At 41.0% G+C, this 24,021-nt stretch overlaps 1 protein-coding gene across 1 annotated transcript in view; it reads right to left on the bottom strand.

Moving 5' to 3' along the window:
• MOB2 (MOB kinase activator 2) overlaps window positions 1–23,803 on the bottom strand; it is a 106,346-nt gene extending 82,543 nt beyond the window's left edge. Inside the window, exon 1 of the mRNA XM_072339015.1 lies at window positions 23,578–23,803. Within this exon, the coding sequence (XP_072195116.1) occupies window positions 23,578–23,594 (17 nt within the window). The 5' untranslated portion in view covers window positions 23,595–23,803. The remainder of the gene's footprint in view (window positions 1–23,577) is intronic.
• Between the last annotated feature and the right edge of the window lie 218 nt (window positions 23,804–24,021).

Genomic DNA, 24,021 nt, shown 5'->3' with positions numbered 1-24,021 from the left:
TTGTCTGGACTTAGTTCTTTCAGCAAGAACTTCTTTCTGGACTTAGTTCTTTCAGCAAGAATACAGGGTCACAGGCAGATCTGTTGTAGTTCCCCAGCTGATGGACCGATAGCAAAAGAATGCATCGGTCCTGCCATTAGGAACAGACAAACCATTAAAAGAATGTAAACCTTGCACTGTGTTGGCCCTAGCCAGACACAGGTATACTGAACGCTATTCCCTGTCCCTCTCCAGTCACCTATTAGCAACGAACTTTAAATTCCTAAAGCCAGTATTTAGATCAGCCATTCCTAAAGTCAGTATTTAGAAGAGCACAGCACAACAGTAATTTGCCTGTGGCTATGCAGCTTCTGAACTTCAAAGGAAAGTGAACCAGCACTGCCCTCTACCGAAAGAGAGCTGCACACATAAAACCCGTACCAGCTTTTAAAACACTCGTTTTCTGCTATATGTTGATACATACCTTGTTTCTCTGCCTTCTTTGTGAGCCTTTACATTACTCAGGTTCTACTTTATCATATTTCTTTCTTGCTGCTTCTTCCTCATGAGGGACATGGAGGCAATAAATAGATTTAAAAGCCAACATACTATAATACCACATTAGCTTGTACAAATCCTAAGGCACTGCACAGATACCTCATGTTTTTCATGGACAGCATAAAAGTAAATAAAAATCACACAAGTTCAGTTATTGAAAAACAAGCCCAGAATATTGAAAGATTTTCTTTGGTCATCTGCAATATACTAATCATGTGACAGTGCCATGAGATTTTTCTGCAGTAAAACCAAGACACTTAAAAACATATCATATACATATATTATATGTTATATATATATTTAATATATTCATATTAACTACTTTGAATTAATAATTAATCATGATTACTGATTGATTATTAACAGTAGCTACATCACTTTCTCTAACACAATAAACCTTGCACTATCAGCATGTCTGCTTGTCTGCTTTCAATTCAGTTGCCCCATTTTGGGATTTAGACATTTACAACATCCTGAAAACTAGGTAACTTAAGGATAGAAATACAAAACAAAATCTGATTGGGCAGAACTTTATGCAATATAAAATTAATTAGGCTGAACGATGCATTTGCTTGGAACACGGGCTGAACTCGAAGTCTCTACAAAAGATGTAAGCATGACCCTCCTGACAGGAGGGGTCACTTGAGAAGCCTGCCCGTTTCCTGGAGACCCAAAGCCCAGAATGCCTGCGCCCAGGCCCAAAATGTCCAGCTGATATTTTCAAAGTCAGTGTGAGGACTGGAATGTCAGTTCCCATCGCTGCACATTGCCTCCTTTCCTGGCCATCATCACATGCTGCTGGCCTCACTACAGTGCCCTGACCCACAGAGGAGCACAGCTCAGCAACCAGCTCATCCAGAAAGCACAGAAGAGTTCATGACTCACCTGTCCAGGAGGAGAGGCCTGACCCCTTACTGCACAGTACCCTTCATACCCTTCAACTCTGTTTCTTAGAGTGGATGTTAAACAACCCCTGCACATTAAAATAAGCGCTTGTTTTATATAACAATGAATATTTTATTCTTCCTGTTCTCCCAGCTATGCTAGCTCCAACATTATATGACCTCGTACTTCAGGAAACGCTTCTGTGGAAAGGGCAGGCTTTCTGTTTTAAAGAAAATAATATCTCAGGTTGTTCAAAGCAGATCCTTGTTGCACCTATAAAAGCAACCCCTTAACTACAAGGAAGATGTAGTCTGTAAGGTGAAACTACACAGCCTTTTTCAAAAACAATAGCTAAAAATACACACACAAAGCAACCTACTTCAAACAGCCTTTAAAAGTATAAAAACTTACTTTAGATTTTATAGTTCACAGGCCAGGACCAAAAACCAATGGCAACAAAAACTGTGCGCTGAATGAAGGTCAAAAGCCTACGTGTGTATTAACACTGAGACGGTAAAATTTGAAGAAATAGCATGTCAAGTCAAAGCAATCATCATCGCCATGTGAAAATCCATTGTTTAAAATAAACTTTGACAATTTCCCATCATGAAATCAAAGCTTCAGTCTAAACGTGAAGTCTAACACAAAGAAGTTTCAAAGCCATGGTTACCCAACTCCCATATAAACCCATCAGAAAGGCTACTCAAACTTCTGTTTTTCACTGATTCAACTCTTTTTGCTCCCTGCACCCCTTCAGCTGTGCTCACACACCAAACTCCTTGTTTGAGTTATTTTATTTGCAACATCAACCATTGTATCCAAGAGTAGTCAGGCCACGTCATACATGCAGCAGTAGAAGCACCAACACACCTAACTAGTTCAAATCAATACTGGTGAGGTTGAAGTGAATAATGTTCCTAGCAATTTTCCTTAGAATCCAGAAGGCCCAAGTGCTGACCCCTTGCTCTGTTGCTGCAGCAGTATCTTTCTGCTTGTCAGCTTCACCGTGCTTTAACCCTCTTCAGCTGCTACATCCCTAGTTTCCTCACATGGGAGATGTTACGCCTGCTGAACTACTCAGCCCACACACATAAGAGAAGTGCTTAATACATGAAGGAGCTAGCAGTAAATGATGTATTATTTTTAAATCTACAAGGAATAAAACTACATTAAATTCCCAAGATCCTTCCAAGGAACCACAGGAAAGACCTGTTCATGAGTAGAAGCATATTCTACACCGACTTTTCAGCACATTGTTTCCATCGCAAATAGTTAAAAGAGCAAAACTGCATAACAAGGAGGTTGAATTCGCACTTCTAGGCTGCAGAGAGCGCCACATGCAAATAGTACTACTACAAGAAACATATTCTGGGCTTACAATTCACTCAGAGCACGAGAAGTCTGAAAAAAGGCAAGAGTCTCAAAAAATTAATGCCCGTTTCACACTACAATAACAAAAAGAAACAAATATATTCATCCCCAGTTTTCATGCAAATTACAACCCACACCGACCAAGGACACAGAACAAAATAAATCAGTTTGCTGTAATGATGCACTCTGACAGCAATATATACCGTGACCTTTAATCCATGTAGGTCTCTATGTTTAAAAAGGAGTCAGTCTGGAAGTAGAAACTGCAAAGACAGATTACAGACTTACCAGATTATCTAGGCCTTGCACAGCCAAACGTCTGAAACAGCTCAGACAGATCTTTACAACAGTAGGAAGCATTAGGCACTCCTCTAATCGAGGCTGCAATTAGACCCAAGTGCAGATAACCAAATCCTGAAGGCTTCTTCTGACATAAATATTAGTAGGGCTCATGTTTTTCTCACCTGTCCCTTTTCACCTCTGTTACATTAGCTCTGCTAAAACTTGGTACGCTTCCCAGGCAAAACTGTCACCAGTTAATCTCTAAAAGCCACCAGCTCTCTCCCCCCAGCCCAGATAGATCTGTCCACAGAACAAAAACAGCTGCCCCTGATAAACCTACACGGCTACATTTCACAATACACCAGGGACCTCTGAAACACTCAGGCTGAGTGCAGCATTCTTGGTCCTGTAACAAGTGCCTATTACACCCCCAAGCATGAATGGTCCTGAAAAAATACAAACAAAGCCGTAAGTTTTAAGAGAGAACAGAGTCACTTGGTCAGAATGGTAAATACGCTCTGAAAAGCAGATAGGTTAACTTCAGGTTGACCAAAATTATAGCCATCTTCAGTAAGTCATACATAACAAATAATTGATTTTAGCTGAGAACTTCATGTCATTTTAAAGTGTGGTTCTGATTTCTAAATTATATGCTGATTTTCACATCACAAAGTGTGGCAAGAGACAACAAGCAATGCACATCCTACTTGATAACTTCTTTGCTCTTTGAACCCAGCACCAATTTTCCATTTGTGGAACAGAGAGGGAGGACACTGCTCTTCTACAGCCACATCTTCAGTGAGCAGAATTTCATGCATAAATGTTGCATTTGGCAATGGGTTATATGCTTTATTCATTGAAATCAGTCCTTTACCAAACAATTACATATCAGTAGCCACAAAGGGAATCTATTCCTGTCCCCGGGGTATAACATTTCCCCAATTGGGATGTGGTACGTCAGCAGAAAAAACAGCAAGAGAGACATAACTTATAGGTTAGCTTTTTGTTGGCTATTATCACAGAGAGTAACAGAACAAAAACACGAGTGTCTAAAATTCATTCACTTTACTGTTGTAGCAAAGCAACTTAGATGCAAAAGAGATCTGGAAATCACTGGAAATAAGCTGACATACAGACTACCAACAATTACAATCAGGTTAGAATGGCTAAATCTCAGTTTAAAAAAATAAAATAATAAAAAAATCCTTATATTTATGGCAAGCGTGGTACAGAATCTTAATCTTATCAGTCTAAATAGCACTTCCTAAGAAAAACACATACAACTCACTTCTGCAATTGCTCCAGTATTCTTCTACTTACCAGAGCAGGGTACAGAAGGGTGACTGCCAGCCCAATTGTACTGTGTGATCAATGTGAAGGTACATTTCTTCCTCTGAACACATAGTAAGCATAGTCTGTCAGAACAACACCTATGTGCCGGGAGCTGTTCAAATGTCTGTACAATTGCATCTTGCGTTTGCTACAATTACTCCTCAGAGGAAATAACTGAAAACTGATAAATTTAACCTGCTCTATAGGGGAAAAAAAGGCTCACCTCCCACCCAGTACATGACCTTTTTGAGGACTGTTGCATCTAATACCAAAAGTTTCACTAAGAAGCCAGCAGACTTTCCTTTCACTGCTGCCACCAAAGCTGATCCTGCTCCTTTCCATACCACTCCTGGTCACTAGAACCTCCCTGTTTTGTGGCATCCTAGCCCCTCTGCCAGGCAGAGGTATTGTGAAGCCCTATAGTGGACTAGGTCAGGAGCTGGTCCCAGCTGAAACTAAATGCTGCCATCTTCCCATTTGTTCCAATTTGCATCTCTACCATGATCCTATTCCTAATAAGATACCTCAAGCACTTCAGGGGCCAAATGAGAGAGGAGCAGTGGAAAGATCACTGTTATAGCATATCACTGTAGTTTTTATTAAGATCTATTCCCCACCTGTAAACCTACATTCTTAAGTTCCGTTGAAGAGACTTCAAGAGCACCTTTATATATCTCTTCTCACAGGTGACAGGAGAATGGGAAACAGCCTCAAGTTGCACCAGGGGAGGTTTAGGTTGGATATCAGGAAAAACTTATTTACAGAAAGGGATGTTAAGCACTGGAATAGGCTCTCCATGGAGGCGGATGAATCACCATCCCTGGATGTGTTTAAAAACCACTTGGATGTAGTTCTTAGGAACATGATTTAGCAGAGGGTTATTAGAGTTAGGGTACTATGGTTAGGTTGTGGTTGAACTTGATGACCTTTAAGATTTTTTACCAACCTGAGCAATTCTATGGTCCTATGATCCTTCAGTTATTGCTAAAATGCTTTACTGAAGAAAAAGCCAACTGCCAGATGCATAATGAAAAGCCCGATATGGAGCACTCACTGAACAGAACAAGGTAGCAAACTCAAGGCTTCTATGGCAAGTCTACAGCACAAAGACCTTCCACAGCAGTCAGTACCACTCTCCTTGCTTCCTCCAGCACCACAGCAGCAGCAATCAGGTACAGGTACAAATGCTGCCAAAGCTCACCACAGCTGATGCCTCCTCTTCCAGCTGACACCAGTAGTATTACAGACTGTACCAACACATCTGTCAGGTGACACATCACTAAAGCCAGTGAAGTAAAGGCATATTTTCTTCACCCCAAGAGCACCTACTCTATCTCCTCAATACCCTAGGAACATTTCAATGCTTTTACATTTCCAACTCCACATTGAAAGTGGGGCAGACTGCTGGAATTAACAGCCACAAAGAGCAGCACAGATGTGACAAGAGGAATAGCCTTGTGTAAGAGGGGGTTTTATTGCTGTTGATTTTGTGCCATGATTTTATAGTTCTCATAATTCAGTGTGCTAATGTTTTTGTTCAATGCAAGTCCAAATGATACAGACAGATGAGCTAAACCTACCATTTAATTTTCCAAATAAGTACTTGAACATTCTGCATTTTTATACATATGCTAATATCTACTAATTAGAACCATAACAAAGACTTTAAAGGCAGGAATTAGGGAAAGGAACTCTCCAAAGCAGATTTATTCATTATGTGACAAACATTAGCACCACTTCTCCTAAGTAAGGGTGAAAAATATTTTTTCAATAGAACAAAAAGGAAAAAAAAAGATTAAGGAAACAAACAGAAAACTATGAAACAACATAAATTCACAGTTTAATTCAGTATATCTAAATAGCTTTAAGTATTGAAGAAAAAATTATCTAAACTTCACACTGCCTTCAAAAGAAAAGACCACAGCTTCTCAGTGATGCAGTACAAATTCTAGGTGCAGTTTTAAGTATAAGTGACAAATACCATGAAAGGGTCAAATAATGAAATCCATACCTCACTACAGTATTATAGTAAAATTCCCTTTCGCAGTAGCAAAAAAAAAAGAAAACACTTAAAGGATGAGGAAAGCTTCCATGCTCACATGCTTTTTTACACAGATTAAAGCACTTTTTATCACTGTGGTAACAAAAACTTAACAGTTTATTTTACAGTAGTCTATAAAAGGAAATGAAAACTTATTTCTCAGAGTAGGAAGATCCTAATCAGTACCTTGTATTAGCAATTCAATACTAAAGATCACTGAGAGGAGGCTAGGGGTTAATTCCAGTCATCTTCCTAGTAGAACTCCTTTGATACAGTGTGAAAAATCCTTCTGTGGTACTTAATTACTATCAATCATTCTGCTTTTGTATCAAACCCATAAGTAAAAATATATGAATGTATTTTCAGTCGACATATGTTGAAATACATTAATATTTCAGCATGCCAGCAATAGGCTGTACCAATTTCAGAATCACTAACAATGCTACCCATCAGCAACAGATCACTCAGAAGTGCTTGATAATTTCAGAATGCTTGTTCTCACACTAGTTACACTGACAGCATGGCTAACCCTCCAGTTTTGCAGGCCAGCTTACCTTGGCAATGCGCACAACTGAAATAACGTGAAGAAATGAGAAATTCATATTTCTGTTCAAGGCTGCTGCTAGGTTTTGTATGTGCAGAAACTTAAAGCTTGCAGTGTTTCATAGTGACAGCTTGAATAAGCAGAGCACTATCAGCCTACTTTTTTTTCTTAAAATATATCCTGAGAGAAGAGAAAGAGATAAAAGACAAAATGTAGGCAATGTAATATTTGCATTATGACTAAATACTTCTAAATGCTGCACATTCATTAAAGTTATCTTGCCGGCTGCTAAACTCTTATGCTACTTATTAGGGCACGCATTTCCTTAGTATTCACTGTCAGATTCAAGTACAAGACAACCTTCAAGCTACATTCATTCTCAGGGGTGCAAAACCAAATGAAGTAACAGTTTGAGAACAGGATGTGCACAGATTTTTTTGTATGCACATTGCCAACATACACGGTCAAAAAAAATTTGGGAAAGGGGAAGGGAGATACATAAAGGTCTGAGCTTGTAACTGGCAAAATAAACAAACAGCAGTAAGTGGAAGGAATGGCAAGATGATGCTCTGAATGCTGCTGTCTAACCGGAAGGCAAAGTCAAGAAGCCCCGCAGGAAACACAAGCAGACTGTCTTATTTCCTATTGCTTCTGTGTTTGAAAACATCCCCAGTATGCATAAATCAAGATGTCAGTGGCAGTGAAAACAGAAGCCCAGCTTAACTCCATAGCTACAAGGCTCTGTTAATCCCTCCCTAACATTCTCACTAGAGTCCCTAGCTTTCTTTTGTTCTTGTAATATATCAAGCTGCAACAAAGAAGCTATGACAGTGACATACACAAAAGAAACTTGTCTTTCCCTGTCAGAAACTGGGCAAAAATTATCTCCATCACAGGTACAGTAGTGAGAGCTAAAGCAGCCAGAGGTTACTGTGCCTATGTGCAGTCACTTCAATGTTGGAACACAAATTACTGAAGCACCTAAAACACCAAGAACATTCACGGCTATGATGTAACACTGATGAACATTATATATATATATTATATATATAATTAATTATATATATTATTATATTATTATATTTTATATATATTATTTATATTATATATTATTAATTATATATAATATAAATAATGTTCAGTGTTACATCATATATATATATACACACACTTATATTTAAGATCAATCTTTAGAAAGGCTTATAGTTCATGCACACGTCAGCTACGCTCTTTAATACTGCACTGTGTTGTGAGTAAAAACACCATACTCAGTAAGCTTACTGGAAACTGGAGCCATAGAAAAGTAGTTCTCCTTAGTGAAAAACCGCATCTCCTTTGAAGAAGCAAAAACCTAAAACAGCCATTTTGACAAAACGGCTCACACTGAAGTCTATCACTGAGGTTACAAACAAGTTGCTGCCACAATGTATCAGAGGAAGTAGGCACTATTTTGTAACTTTCCCTCCCCCCTTTCTCTGCGATTTGTGAGCCACCTCCAAAATCATTCAAAAATAATCATCATTATCATCATCAACTTCTTCACTGACTTGCTTTGGTAAATTTAGACTTGCTAGAAGAAAAAAAGATGAAGGAGACACAGCATTTATAAGATCTGTGCAGCTTTCCATAATAAAAATTGAGAAGAGCTACTGCTTCAGCCTCATTTGCTCCCTTGGTATACGATGAGGTCATTCCTCAGAAGAACTTAATTGCAAGACAAAGCACTTTTTCTTCCCCGGAGATCTTGGAGAATACAATACCTGAGCAAGTCCTCTTGCATTGCCTTGCTACATGTTACTCTCTGCAGTACATAGCAGAATCACATTTTCTTCATCTACTTAAATATCATTTCTGCCTCCTAAACAAGACTTCTCCTCCATTAAGAGTACATAAAAATGGGACTAGTTAGCCTAGCACATTACTAACCATAAAGCTTTAAAACTACAACGTATAATTAGATCACATGCTTCAATTTCCCTTGCACACATGCAAAAAACATAATAAAACATGCACCTACTGAAACCAAAACCAACATTCAATCAAAGATCCTCCCCTTTTGAAGGACAGAGTATCCACATTATTTTAAGTAGCAACTGTATTTAAGAAAAGCACCTTCAATCCATAACCTTTTTGTACCATGTTTACAGATGCTAAAGCAATGTTTAGTGAAGAAACGTGAACAGCAAACTCTGTTTAAACACTAACATTATAATGAAAAAAAAAAAAAAAAAACACACACAAAATTACTGTAGATAGAAATCAATCCTTCAAATTTTGACATAAGTTTATAATACAGCTTCAGTTCTGAATACTCAGGCTCAGAATACAAGTCCTAAGCATTTAAACTGTTGGAGAAGCACTACAGATTCAAGTGGAGAAGACAAAGGTCAGTGCACCATCTGGCATCTCTGCAAACACATCCTCAATCTAAGTAGATATTTGTTGCTGAAAAAGCGTTATAATAGAAAAGCAAGCAACTGCAGATTAGAAAAACCACAGCAGAACAGTAATGCAACTTGTATACATAACCAAGTAGCTCTGTTTCCAAATCTGCATTCTATTCTTTCCCACATCACAGACTCCATCTTAATTCACTTCTCTCCATGGCAGGAAGGAAAAAGCTGATGTATTTTCACCTTTAAACAGCTAATAGTAAAAGAAAAGCATGCTACAGTGATTCAATATTAACACCCTGAAGTATTTCTAATCTGTAAGATTTCAAATCTTACCTCCCAAAAACCAACTTTGTCTTTTTTTTCTGTCATTATCACTGCATTTATCATTACAATGACCTATAATTATAACATATGTCTAATGACAGCTAGGGTCCCAAAGGTGACATTTCAACAATAGCGAACAATAAATACAATAAAGAGAGCAACTTGAGCATGCTTAGGAACCAGATGCTGAAATTCAGGGCCTCTAAATGAATGCAAGGATGAAGCATTCTAACAAGACACTTGAATCCAGGAAAAATGTAAGTTGGACACCATTTGTTTTAGGGAATCACAGAATGGCATGGGTTGAGAAGGACCACAAAAAATCATCGAGTTCCAACACCCTGCTATGTGCAGGGTCATCAACCACCAGACCAGGCTGCCCAGAGCCATACACAGCCTGGCCTTGAGTGCCTCCAGGGATGGGGCATCCACAGCCTCCTTGGGCAACCTGTTCCAGTGTGCCACCACCTTCTGGGTGAAAAACTTCCTCCTAACATCCAACCTAAATCTCCCCTGTCTCAGTTTGAAACCATTTCCGGCCCTTGTCCTATCACTATCCACCCTTGTAAACATCCATCCCCCCTCCTGTTGATACACTCCCTTCAAGTATTGGAAGGCCACAATAAGGTCTCCCTGGAGCCTTCTCTTTTCCAGGCAAAACATTAATTTCTTCACCTTTCTGCCCAGATATCACAGCGGTGCTAATGCATAAAACACTGATTTCCAAAGTAGTAGCAAAAGCATTCCACTGGTATCTTCTACTGTTTTTCAAGTTTAAAATTGTATCACTAACACATTCAGTACTTCTGGAAAAAGAAAAAAAGCATTGGAAATAAGTACCACAGGTGTTTTATAAGTTAATTTTAATTTTAATCCCTCTGTAAAGACTAGATTTTTATCAAGTATTTCAACTTCCTGTACACTGTAACAAAAGAAGACTTGAGAGTAGAAGATTAACCTTTACTGTGCTGTTACATAAATACATTCTGGATCTATACCTCTGCCTCACAGCACTAGGCATAATACAAAACCACAACCTAGCAGGCCTAGTGTTACATTTCTGATAACACACAATATTGGAGAGCTTGAGAAGGCTCCATAAATCTCATAAAAACGCAGCTAACTGCTACCTCCATATCCCAAGAGAAATCTCTTCTCAGCTCTATGGCACGCTGCTTTAATGCATGGACAAAAACAATATTATCCTAGCTAGTACAACTGCTGATACTCTTGTGGTTAACCTTTACAGAATTATATTATTTAATCTCAGTGAATCACACAACTTAAAACCTGCAGTGTAACCATATATTGTATATGCCAATTCCTCCTATTAGTATTCTCACCTTCTACTGTTATGCAAGACATCAAAATTGTTCTCTACTGTTAAAGTATTCTAGTCAGTTGCCTTGTAGAATCACTTGTGCATTGACAGGGCGCAGAAAAGCAAATCCAAAATCAGAATAAAACACAGTAATAGTTTCATGTTTGTGGCTGTCACTTTAAAATAACATTTGTTTTAGCAACCTCCAGTTAACAAGTAGCTCGTGACTCTATGATAATCATTGTCTTCCTTGGAGATTAGCCCTTTTGGACAGGTTTCTCACAGTAGTTTTGCTTTACATCCTGTGCGCTCCACCCACTTCAAAAGTCTCCAAGGAACTTAGAGAAACAAGTCACAGGGATCATTCCTGTAAGCAACCACACATCCAGTGAGAACATGCATTCATTTGGATTAGTAGCTTTCACTGCTGCTTGGTCTTGCTTTTTTCTTTGCATATTAACAAGTGCATGTAGTTGGGCATATAGTAGCAAAAGAATAATGGGACAGTCTCAGACATACTGAGGACCTAACCCTGGCACCACCCCTCCATAACGAAGCGATATTTTGCACCTAACGCCAAGGCTAAGATGCAGGATTTCTCTTAGTTTAGCTAACACAGACCCCATCCTTTTTTTTTTTTTTTTTTTTAATTTTTTTAAATAAGTGGTTTTGCTGCTTTGCACGACGAAAGCTTCTGACAAAGTTCTTCACAATACCAGGTAAAATATTATTGGAAATACCAATAGGGACATACAAGAAGAAAGCCGACTCACCCAGCTGGTGATAAGAGCCTCTTGCTGAATAACACCCATTCTCAGACAGCAGCCTTCATCCAGGAGAGCTGCTCCTTTCAGAGGCTGGCCCTTAAATGAGTCCAGGGTCCACCCTTTCTGTCAGGTGAGAAGCACAGGGGAATTGTTTGCACCTGTGCCACCTGGGCCAGCCACCCCCATCATCACCAGGTGCTTAATCATCAGTTCAGGCCTTGACCTAACAGCTCCCATACAGTAATCAATACCAAACAGGTGAAGTTAACTTTCTCTTCAAGCAGCTAGTAAAACTGTACCATTTAAGGAAAGAATAAGATTTAGGACCATGAATAGCAGAATTCAGACGAACGGGGGGGGGGGGAGGGGGGGGAGTTGGGGGAGAAATATTCACATTTCACTTTGCTAGGAACAAAAATTTCTGGGTGGGTTTGGTTTGCACATGCAGTCTGGTTTCTGCATTACAACAACCTTCAACTTCCTCCAAGTCTCATGTACTTTTCCAGTTCATTTAACAGATAGGTAGTTTGACTTCTGGGATATTTGATCAATATAATAATAAAAAGTTAATCAACTCTAGTTCCAAAGAAGTGGCAGAGGACACACTCTAACAGCCCAGTCACATTTTCTTTTCTATCACCCCATCAAACCAAGCCCTCCAGAAAACAGATACTTTCCCAGTAAGGCACTGGGTTGTCCACAAAGGCTGTGCTGATTTGGTAGCTAGGTACTCTCAAGTTCAAGTCTAGCATCATTTAAAAAGGCATGTGTGTTCCTCTGTCTTTCTTCACTTAAGATTTATGGTGTCTCTAGGCCTGAATTGTGAGATCACCGAATTGCATGCATTGATTTTTGGCATGACTAGCACTAGAACCTTTGCTTGTAAAGTGACAGACTGAAACCACATCCAAGTGTGCTAAGTCCAAAATCACACACAAGCCATGGGACAAGAACTGTTGGCAGAGGGATTAAAGTGAAGGCAGTGAAATTCACAGCCACAGGCAATTAAAAGTCACAACAGGCACCAATGCAGACAGCACACCGTGATATATTAGTAACAGACTGCAAGCACCCACTTACAAAATAGATACTTGTGACACATAATGACACAGACATCTGAGATAGATGAATGATAATTGCTCCTATAGGTCAGTGATCCTGGTATGAACTGGAATAGCCAGGATCCAAATTCTTTGTGCTACAGTTTAATCAGAGGTAACTGCTCCACAGAAGATACTACAGTTCTCAGTATCTTCATCAAACTATCAAGGTCTTTGTAAGACTGGAAAATAGTTATAATTTATTATAACCAACTGAGAACCAATGATGCGCACACTAGAAAGGTTGCACCATATGGACAAGCACTTTCCTTCTTCTATATTTGCCTCCTCTTTGCTCACTCTAAGAAAAAAAAAGTGCTGTCCTCCATGCTGTGGACCATTACCCCAGTGACACGTCCCATGCACTCCTAGGTTTGCCTTCAAAAATTTAATTTGTTTCAAACTCTGCCTAGAAAAGCATTCATGCAAATAGTTTAAGTTAAAAGAATGAATTCAAACCGTATTTTTTAAAACGCATTAAAGCCTTCACAAAAGTTGTCATTCAGAGGTTAAGCAGCCTTCACATTATCTTAGTCTGCTATGTCCAAAGAAATATTTAACATCTTTCTATTTCATATTCTTGGCTTGGCTCAGAAATACATCCTCTAAACAAGAAGAACCAATGTGTTGTACCGAGGCTGACTATTTATAAAGACACGCCCTTCTCAATAGGTCTTCTTCAACTGGAAAACACAAGTACCCATTTTTTAGAATAGGATGTCTGGACATGACAACTCAATAGGTCTGCTATTCAGTACAGTATCTTATTTACTTAAAAAACAAAACAAACAAACAAAAAAACCTACCTACGCTTCTGCTGAAAAACCAGGCCAGCAAGCAATTCTGCCCTGAAATCAGAGGCTACACTGCCTGCATTCCATGAACTGCAGAAAAATACTTCTCCATTAATTCTATGTATTCTTAACCAGCTAGCTTAGTGAGCATTCACTCCAACCAAGATGAACACAGTTTAAACAAGAATCTTAGTTCCATTAACAGTGACGAGGAAAAGCAGGTCTGTAAATAATATTTTGCCCACCTGGAAGGTTATACCACATACAGCAATTGCTGCCCACGTTTTAGTGGATGACCGAGCATTTCCTGCCTGAAACATAAGCCTGGCAAACACTTAAAGGCACTTCAAAAACAACAGTAACAAGAGCAACCTCACTCTGCACTGTAAAAACTGGAAGGTTATTCTTCAAAGAAGTTAACCAAGCACACCCGCTACAATCTTTAAGCCAACTGCATTTGACAAGTATTAGCACAGAATGGCCCCTTTTCAAATAGAAGCTCTCATCGTGGCTTACAGCAGCAGCTCAAGCCTCAACAGGTTCAAATGACTCGGACAAGTACAACCACATTCAACAGGGTGGGGCAAGAGAGAAAACCTCATTACAGACATGCTGGGGCTATTTGAATGCAAACCACCAAATTCAGCATTTTGAACAGTACTTGTAAACCAAAGCAAAAAAACTGTGCAATGCCAGATGACACTGTAAACGCAGACCCTCTATCTTGCGAGACTAAGACTACAACTGAACATAACTAAACAGCCATTAGACTTGAGTATCGTTTTCACTGTTTCTTCTGTCCACCTTTTACCAGCCAGATTCCTTTTAAACTTCAAAAAACTCAGCTTGATGCTACTTTAAAAAACAGCCAAACTACCTTGCTACAACAAAAAGGAGACACAGAAGAGACCAGTAAGTATTCCAGGACTGCACATCAGCACGTGCACTGCAAACAGGAAAAATAAAGAAAGCAAGCATGGCTTGTAAGACAAAAGAGCACAAAATATTGGAGGGAATAAAGTTTATCTGAGGATCTAGATGCTGAAAAGTAGAACTTGCAAATTCTCCAATTTCTCCTCTCTTTTGCTCTTTGTGCTATAAGAAATTCAGATAACCACACTAAGGGCAAGATTTGTGTCCATCAGTGACTTTACAAATGGAGAGAACGAGAGAACGAGAGAACGAGAGAACGAGAGAACGAGAGAACGAGAGAACGAGAGAACGAGAGAACGAGAGAACGAGAGAACGAGAGAACGAGAGAACGAGAGAACGAGAGAACGAGAGAACGAGAGAACGAGAGAACGAGAGAACGAGAGAACGAGAGAACGAGAGAACGAGAGAACGAGAGAACGAGAGAACGAGAGAACGAGAGAACGAGAGAACGAGAGAACGAGAGAACGAGAGAACGAGAGAACGAGAGAACGAGAGAACGAGAGAACGAGAGAACGAGAGAACGAGAGAACGAGAGAACGAGAGAACGAGAGAACGAGAGAACGAGAGAACGAGAGAACGAGAGAACGAGAGAACGAGAGAACGAGAGAACGAGAGAACGAGAGAACGAGAGAACGAGAGAACGAGAGAACGAGAGAACGAGAGAACGAGAGAACGAGAGAACGAGAGAACGAGAGAACGAGAGAACGAACGAGAAAGGGCATCTGTTGCCCTAACAAGTTTTTAACCCTCTATCCTCTTATAACCACAGGAAAGCGGTCACACTAGCACTCTGTAAGACATGGCAATCATGAAGGTTACAGACTGGAGTTCCAGAAACACATACCTATCCTCAGAGAGAAGGCTGAAACTGAAAAGAAAGCTACTTATAATTTATCAGGCCTGACACAAACTTGAAACCACAGAGTTAACCCTGTAACCTAAGCCAGAGTAGTCTCATCCGCAAAGCAGACACAAAATACCTTGCTGTAAAAGCAGCCACTCTATCCAGTTTTGCATGACCTGCTAAGAGGCTCTCAATGTAACCAAGTTTTTCCTGAACAACTCCTTGCTGTTTTAAGAAGCTCCATAGAAGACAGGTGGTCTAGAAGTTACAAAACTTTACAAGAAATGAGCATTAGGATTGTGAAATTAAGCAGTAAAAAAAATAAAAAAAATAAAAAATCCACTGTCAAAGTTGCTTCTGCACAACCTGTTTCACACAAGTTCTGTAGTTTATGTTCAAACTGGGAAATCTCCCGGTCAAAGCACCAGCTGTTCATACGTTTCAGTGTGGAGAAGGAATAGCCATGATACACTCAAACACTAATGATGAAAGCATTTGACGCACACCTTTTTGACCTGTACAGTGGAAGAAAAATGCATGCAAATGCATTCAGAAGAGCTTGGGTCACCATGCCTGGATCATTCTGACTTTGCTCTAACCACCAAAAGTGGCTCCTAGAGAATACGCTTTTCTGCAATCTTACATTTTACCTTAATGCATTCATTCTGAATGTTCAGAGTAAAAATAAATTCTATATATGACAGTCACTCCTGTCTTGATTTCAGTTAAATTACTGACATTCTTCAGGGCCTTGACAACACATATCTAGACTTTTTTTTTTTTTTAATGCACACATTCAGTGCTCATGTAGTTCCTCTCTCCAGTTGCAAACAGAGCTTTGTGGATTGGTTGTAGAACTTGCGCCCTGACCAGTTCCTCTCAGTTGAAAGAGCAGCTTCAGTGAAAGTTACCATTTGGAGGGGGAAAAAATGTAACAATAGAACTGCAGATCAACCATTTACAGTTACACTCATCACTGTAACTCAGAAATTGCATTATTTTCAATTACTGCACGTAGCCTCAGGAGCAGGAGCTTCCTGGAGTGCAACTTTTTTTAAACACTGAAGCAGTCCAGTCATGAAGCTGTTGCTCCCTGGGCAGTCTCACTGATGTAGCAATATTTAGTAATAGCATAAGCACCATAACTATGCAAACGAATAAAATAATTCATTATGAAGTTTGCTGTGCTGAAGGATGCAGGCCAGATTTCTGCTGTTGCAGAATACGATCAGTAGAAAAACTACTAAGGAGGGTATTTAGAAACTGCACTCATGAAGAAAATTTCACAGCCTTATCACCATTTCTAGAACGTGCATTAAAACTGATGCACAAGATTACTTCAATAGCATTCCACTAGCAGAGACCCACATGAAAATTCTTTAATAGGTCAGCAGTGATTGCAGAATACACAGATCTGACAAAACCAAGTTCAAACTTGTATACACAGCTATCTAAAAACTGCAGTCTCTTGTTAATCTTACTCTTTCAAGTACATGTGCTCCGGGCCCACATCCAGTAGATATAACAGATGGAAACTGCCAGTGAAATATGGCAATGCTATAATAAGGCCATAATACAGAATGAGGCTTTCTACCTCAAATCAGATTGGATTCAGCCAGACACCCTAGATTCCACTACTTTCACATTCACGTCATGTGAAAGCTAGCACTTTTCTCACGTAAATGAAAACTGACTTGGAATAAATTATAGGTTCTGAATTATACTTAAGTAACTAGTTCACTATACTTATAATTTAGCCATAAACTAAGGGCAACAAACAAAAAGACAAGAACTCCAACAGAGCTTTGAGTCCAACATCTGCTCCAAGATACCAGTCTACTCAGAGCATCTCATTTTCAGATGCCGCAGTTTCTCCACACAGTTCAAACAGAATCCATCCTCAGAAAAATCACTAATTATTTACAGAATAATTACCACTAGTAATCATGCTATTTCACAATTACATTCATTTCATTTAAATCCTTGCTGCCACAGAAAAGTAACACTCTTCTCCTTAAGCTTCATGATCCAAGCAGCTCCCTAGAGCTATTTACATCACTCATACAGCTACACAAACATGCTACAGGAACTCATTTAGCTGAAAACTAATCTTGAGAGGAAAAATAGGAAGGGAAAAAACAGATTAGTTTTCAGCCAGATGAGCATCTTTAACCTACCAGCCTTCAGGAATAACGATGCCAGCATAAGAACACATGCAGGTATAAGTTAGGAAGTATTGCTTTCCTTTTTGAACATTCCACTATTTTACTAAGGAAATTATTGTTTATTTTAATTTAGGATCCTTCTGATTTATATATTCTCCTTCCCCCTAAATAAAATCCTTGCTGGAAGAAGAATGCTCTTATAAAACCAAACCAAGATTTACAACATTGTACTGACCAAAGGCAAGTAACTGCCTAACTGATACAAGTTCTGTTGTCTGCTAAATAACACAGGTTTCAAGAAGTAGGGTTTTGTTAGTATTTTTGCCAACAAATGCAAGAAATTGATAACTACTTGTGCCAGGACACTTCCAAGAAGAGGCCTTTGCAGTTATCTTTGGTTTTTGTTTTGCAGTACGGCAGAGAAGTAATGGAAGCGCACTCCGTACTGCACTCAAACCCCTTCAGAACCACTGCTAAACAGTGACATGAGTGCAAATGGCTCACAGACAGACCTAGATTATCTGGGAAGAACAATCTGGGGACTTGCTGATAATGATGTTACACCCATAAACAGGAATAAATAAGGAACGTGCGAACATTTCCTGCAGTGGGACTGGACGTGTCTGTTTTACTGGTTCCAAGTTATTTTCAGCTCCTTCAAAGCAGGGAAAACAACCCACAAAGCCAAGAATTTGCAGGGAATGCAAAGCAGGGGAAACACCTGTCATGAGGTCAGTTAAAAAGCAGAACGGATATACACGGTGCAGCTGCGATAGGTGGGAGGCCGCAAAAGGGCTTCTGGGGGAGGTCTGCCTTACAAAGGCATGACACCTTCACTGGACAGGACTGAAGGGGGAAGCGTTCTTTATGGCTACAGCAGCTGCAGAACTTCCAGCATTTTTCCTTTTTATAGTAAGACTTGCTATAATAAGAAAGTTTCAAGCATTACTTCGAATGAAAATAATCAGCTACCTTGAGATATAAGGTTTTGTTAGATAGCAGCATCAGTATTCTTCTTGGTTCAACTGCATTATACAGAAGACAAACTGACAGCTAAGTAAACAGCGTAATTTCTCTCTGTTCCCACTACAAGAAGCATTCCTTACAATTAATACAGCCCATTCAAAACCAACAAAGATTTAGCCTAACAGCTGTAAATTAGCATATTGGATCTTTTACCGACTCAGAACTGGAACATTGTGTTTTTCACCTCTAGTCCTCAGCTGTTGTAGCTCAATACCAGGACTTCTACACACAACACACTGCTGATGTTTCACCAGAGTATGTCTTGAACTGGAGAGTATTTTGAAGACACTGCTGTAAATGCATCATGCATTGCTTCTCTGCTATCCTTCAAAATCAATGTTGGGACACAGAAGATCTGGTAGTCCTGTTTTAAGGCCTTGACACTTACAGCTAAGGCCTTCTACACTGGACAGATCTACCAGCATGTAGACCAAAAGAAGGCCTCTTGCATTGCTTGCTGAAATCATTACCATAATAAATACTCTAACATATTGAATTTGAATACAAGTTACTTTCCAACTATGTGGCCTGGTCAAATGAAGACTACAAAACAGCATATTATACAATGTGTTTCCAGTGGACTAACTAACATGAAAAATTTGCAAGTATGATGGCTGATATATTGAATTAGACAGTTTCCAGTTTCCAGCTGTATCTACTTGCTCTATGGCAGCAGGCCATGAAGCACCTGAGCAGACTGAAGATGTCTGTGTCCTCCTCAGGTACAAATTTTCTGCTTCTTTCTTCTTCTGACTGTATTTTTTCCTCATCTTCCTTCCTAGGCCATTTATTTCTTACTGCCCTCAAAGCTGAAGTTATGGAAGCAGTTTGGCCAGGATATGAGAAAAAGATTGCTTTCAATCATTTTCAGGCTCTTCTTTCACATCACCAGGGCAACGTAAGAAAGAACAGATAATTGAGCAGTGAATGGTATAACAATAAGGGTAGCCAACACTATGAGTAGCAAGGGCTAAACTTAAACTAAAGGCAGGACAAATCCCTATTGCACCCAGCCCCTTCCCTTTTACGCTTTTGTCAAGTCACTGCTTACTCTGATCTTGGAATAACATCATTCTCTCTTGCAAAGGGAACGGTAATATACATTCAACATTAAAGAATCCTCCCTGAAGAGTTTGCAGGCAGCATCTCACTTCTTGAGGATGCACAAGTTTCCTTGTGCTCAGAGTCATTTGAGCAAGAACTGAGAAGGAAAGCTGTTCATTGTTTTTGAAATAGAAGCAAAGGAAATAGTTACAGATGACTCCCCCCTCCTGGCTTTCCTTCACTAGTATTCCTTGTTTGTAGGGCTAGACTATATGCAGAAGGCTTTTCCAGTTGCCTGTACAAAGCTCTCCAGCTCATACCTACAGAAGAAACTCTTCCAGTACAAGATGCATCTACAGACATGGTTTGACATCACAACTATGTTCAACTGTTACAGTTCTCACAGTTCCAGTTATATACAAATGTAGCTCAAAATAACATCTCTGGTTTAATAGGTAATTGTTGGTTTAAAGAAAAAAGGGAGGGAGAGGAATGTAGAAGAAAAATTATTTTAAGTAACAGCTTATTAATATATATATATATATTACAGTAGACAATCCCCCTTTGATTAATTTGTTACAGAATCAGACATTGCATTTAGATATTCAGAAATACCCGATGCCATGTCAGGACTACCAGCACCACTAACATCCTATTCCTCTGCAATTATGAATTATAAAGTTATCTTAAAGAGCAAGGCTCATAACTGAATAAACAACACCCGTCCTTGTTGCTACTTTGAATTTCATGAACGATCAATTGCTATTTGTAACACAAAAGTTTGTGATCTCTTTCAAAAATGCATTGTAGAGCTGTCAGACGTAAGTGAGCAAAACATTTACGCAATACCGATCCACAGTGTAATGGGATTGAAAATATTTTCTGTATGCAACAAAAAATCTTTTCAATATATTTATATATATAATATATATTTCAAAAAAATATATTTTGAGCACTGTAAAGACCAAAGCCTTTCACCAATATCGTTATTAAGGCCACGCTCAATAGAAAGGTAGAAGATACTAACCAACCAAAGAAAAGACTTCAGGTTTATTCTGATGCTAAGTAGAGATCTTCCTGTAATGTGCAAATAGCCCGTTTTCTTCAGTTTTCTTCCCTACAACTGACCTGATCAAATAGAAAACAGCACCCTGAGAAGTTTTGCTGTGTGACCACGTAATCCTATAACTGCTTGTTAATCCATAATAAATTCACTATTGTTTATAAGCTTCAGCTTCCGTTTTTGTATATTAAGCACTCTGAGGCGATCAGAGACACTTGGGCTGCTGCCCTTTGTGGTATGATTAGAACTTACCCTTCCCCCACACTCCAGAACACGAGCACAGGGAGGACCAGTGAGGAATAAAGCAGATCTCATTCTAAATCTTCTATAGGATAAACATGACACAAGCTTGAAGGGTAGAGATCTAGAACAGAAGCAACTCGTTGTTGCTGCCTAATTTAACACCCTTGCGCTTGAAGATTAATAACTTGGTAATGTGAAGTTAAAATACAGACAGTGTTTCTTATACTGAACATTAAGAAAGCACAACTAATAACATAATAGGTTCATGTGAACACACACATGTAGAGATGCAAGTGCAAGCCAGCACATTACTCCAACAGTACAGAATAAGAAAGATCGAGGTACTTTTATTAGTGACAATTGTCATTAGCAAAGAGCAATCATCACCAAGAGGGGCAACACCAAGACGCAGACCAATGCAACTTGCTCTCCTGAGGCACAACAAGCAGTGGACACAAGATCTGAGCGGTTACTGGGAACGGTTTGTTTTCTTACTATTTCTACAGCCCTTCTCTTTGCAGATAATCAGAATTGCTGAAGTTTTCACTGGAGAAAGGCTGAGTGAACAACATTACCCAGGCTTCTGTTGAGACAGAAAAACGTCCTCTCTTTCTTTCTCAATGAACAGCAAGAAGGATGTTTTCATTTATACTTCGTTGCTAACAGCAGGAATAATGTAGGCAGCTTAAGAAGAAGTTCATCAGGCCTCTCTCTCTTTTTCCTTTCAAAATATCAATACTCTCCTACAGCACCACGACTCCCATCCCTTAAAGAAATCGACAAACAGAACTCAGATTTAAGAAGAGCACCAGTGGGACAAAGTGGGTTTGGTCAGGCAAGAAACATATCAGGAAATAGCTGAGAATGAGTACACAATGTACTAGGGACTCAGGATCCATTCTCACTACAATGGGAAAACAGGCAAGCCTTTTTCCAACATGATGGATCCACAAACTTGGAAAAGGAAAAGAAGTATAGCAGGAATATCAATCTTTTCACAGCAGCTTCGAAAAGCCTAAAATACTTCTCCAAGAGGAAATTGATATCTTAATATTTTGACAGCTTGGTTAAACTCTGTTTCGATTCCTTTCTGCTTTACAACATAATTTGCACAAAATTAGTACCAGTGCATAACCAAGCCATTGTGAGACACCCAAACATCTTGCCAAGTATCGGATTTGACTTCTTTCTGATCGTAGCACAGCTTTGACACTCCGGCTTCTACTAAGAAAATGAAAACAGGCCACCTGTGCTGGGTGGATGTTACAGAAATAATATCAAAACCAACCTGTCATTTACACTAATATTTTAATGAGAGCATGCCCGCACAGTATAAGTCAGAGGGCTGCAACACGAGCATAGTGGTACGTGGCATAAAGACATCTCCTTTCCCTATCTCCTTCTACCAGAAGTAGTGCACTTCTGCTGCTCAGCCTGCTGGAGGACAACCCTGCTGCACACATACTGAGCGTTCACCTCCATCAGATCGAGGGGCCAAGCTTGCAGTCAAGCAGGGCAGGTGCTGACAGCTGCTTCGGGGGTTTTCACGGCCGCTTTGAAGATAATTAACAAGTGCCATACTTTCAAGAGTTCTTCCAATGATTTCTGCTGCAGAGAAGAAGCAACACGGGCACGTGCAGCCTTCCTTATGGGTCAAATCTAGCAACTGTGACAGAAGAGCACATCGCATAACCAAAGTGACAAAAATGGCTTTCGGGCAAAGGATTAAATCAACGCAAAATAATAATAACAATAATAGGACCTACAGGCAGCAGAAATCTCTGGCAGTCTAGTTTAGCTGAAGCATAAACCTACAGCTCATGTGATTTGGAGGCAGAATTATTCACAGTTCACCTAAGCGCAGGTCACAGCTCACGCCAGCGGTAACCAAACGCGCTCCTTCAGCTCCCGTTCTCGCACCGGAGCACTCCTACCGGCACCTTCACTCAGCTGCTCAAACCTAAAACCGGCAGCGCGGCGCTGCCTCCCGTCTCCGCGCAATTAGCGCTATTAATCCCAGTCTATCGAAGCCCCCCGGCGCGGCTCTCATTTGGCTTAATCCCTGCCGAGCTCTCCTCTTCCTCCCCATAGAAAGCCGCTTGCATTGAGGCAACCGTTCGGGCCGAAAGCGACGTGCCGCCGCGACGGTCCCATCTCCGCGCTCAGCCGGCAGGAAGCCCGGCGCCCCGCGACACGCGCTGTTCCCACGGCCAAAAAAGGAACGCGAAGTTACTTCTCCCGGCCGAGGCTGAGCCCTCCGCACCTCTTCCTTCCCTGCGGCCCGCCGGGCTACACCCGGCAGCGCTGCCCTGCGCGGTCCGGCCGCACCGAGCTCTTCGTCCGGGGCCACGGCGGGACGCGACGCCGCCCGGCACCTCGTCGGCAAACGACCGCTCCGTCATTCCCCCCTCGCGGCACCCGCCCGCCAGGTGCCTCCCGCGGATCGCGCCCAACGTCTCGCCCTCGCGCCCCCGCGGCTCGCGGCCGGCCCCGCTCGCACCTGCGGCGGAAGGCGGCCGGCCGCTCCCCGAGGGGAAGGGGACGCGAAAGGGGGGCCCTACTCACCCCATGAGCCAGTCCATGGCTGGGTCCCGCCGCCCCGGGAGGCTCCCGCGGCAGCCGCGTCCTTCTCACCGCCCGCTCATGAGGCCCCGACGCGCCCCGCCCCGGCGGCTGGCTGCCGGCCCGGCGGGTGCTGCCCGGCTGCGACTCCGCTCGCGAGGCGGCCGGGTTCCTCGCTCTGACACTCGCGCACTCGGGCGGCCGGAAGTAAACACACGGCGCTCGCCCCGCCCCGCCGGCGGCCAACCCGGAAGTGGCCCCTCCTCCCCCCGGTCCCGTTCCTGGCCGCCGCCCGGGGCACGCCGGGAAACGTAGTGCCGTGCTTTGCTTCGGGCTGCCGGGGACGCTGGTGGAGAGGAAAAACTCCTCCCGTTCCAAACGTCTAAGCGGGCTGTTTCCAGAGCCACAGCCGTTTATTGCTGTGTACTAAAGCACTGTGTGACCACC

Source organism: Excalfactoria chinensis, chromosome 5 (genome assembly GCF_039878825.1).
Source record: "Excalfactoria chinensis isolate bCotChi1 chromosome 5, bCotChi1.hap2, whole genome shotgun sequence".
Taxonomy (NCBI): domain Eukaryota; kingdom Metazoa; phylum Chordata; class Aves; order Galliformes; family Phasianidae; genus Excalfactoria; species Excalfactoria chinensis.
Note: the sequence above shows the minus strand (reverse complement) of the source record. Positions and strands in the feature narration are given on the sequence as shown.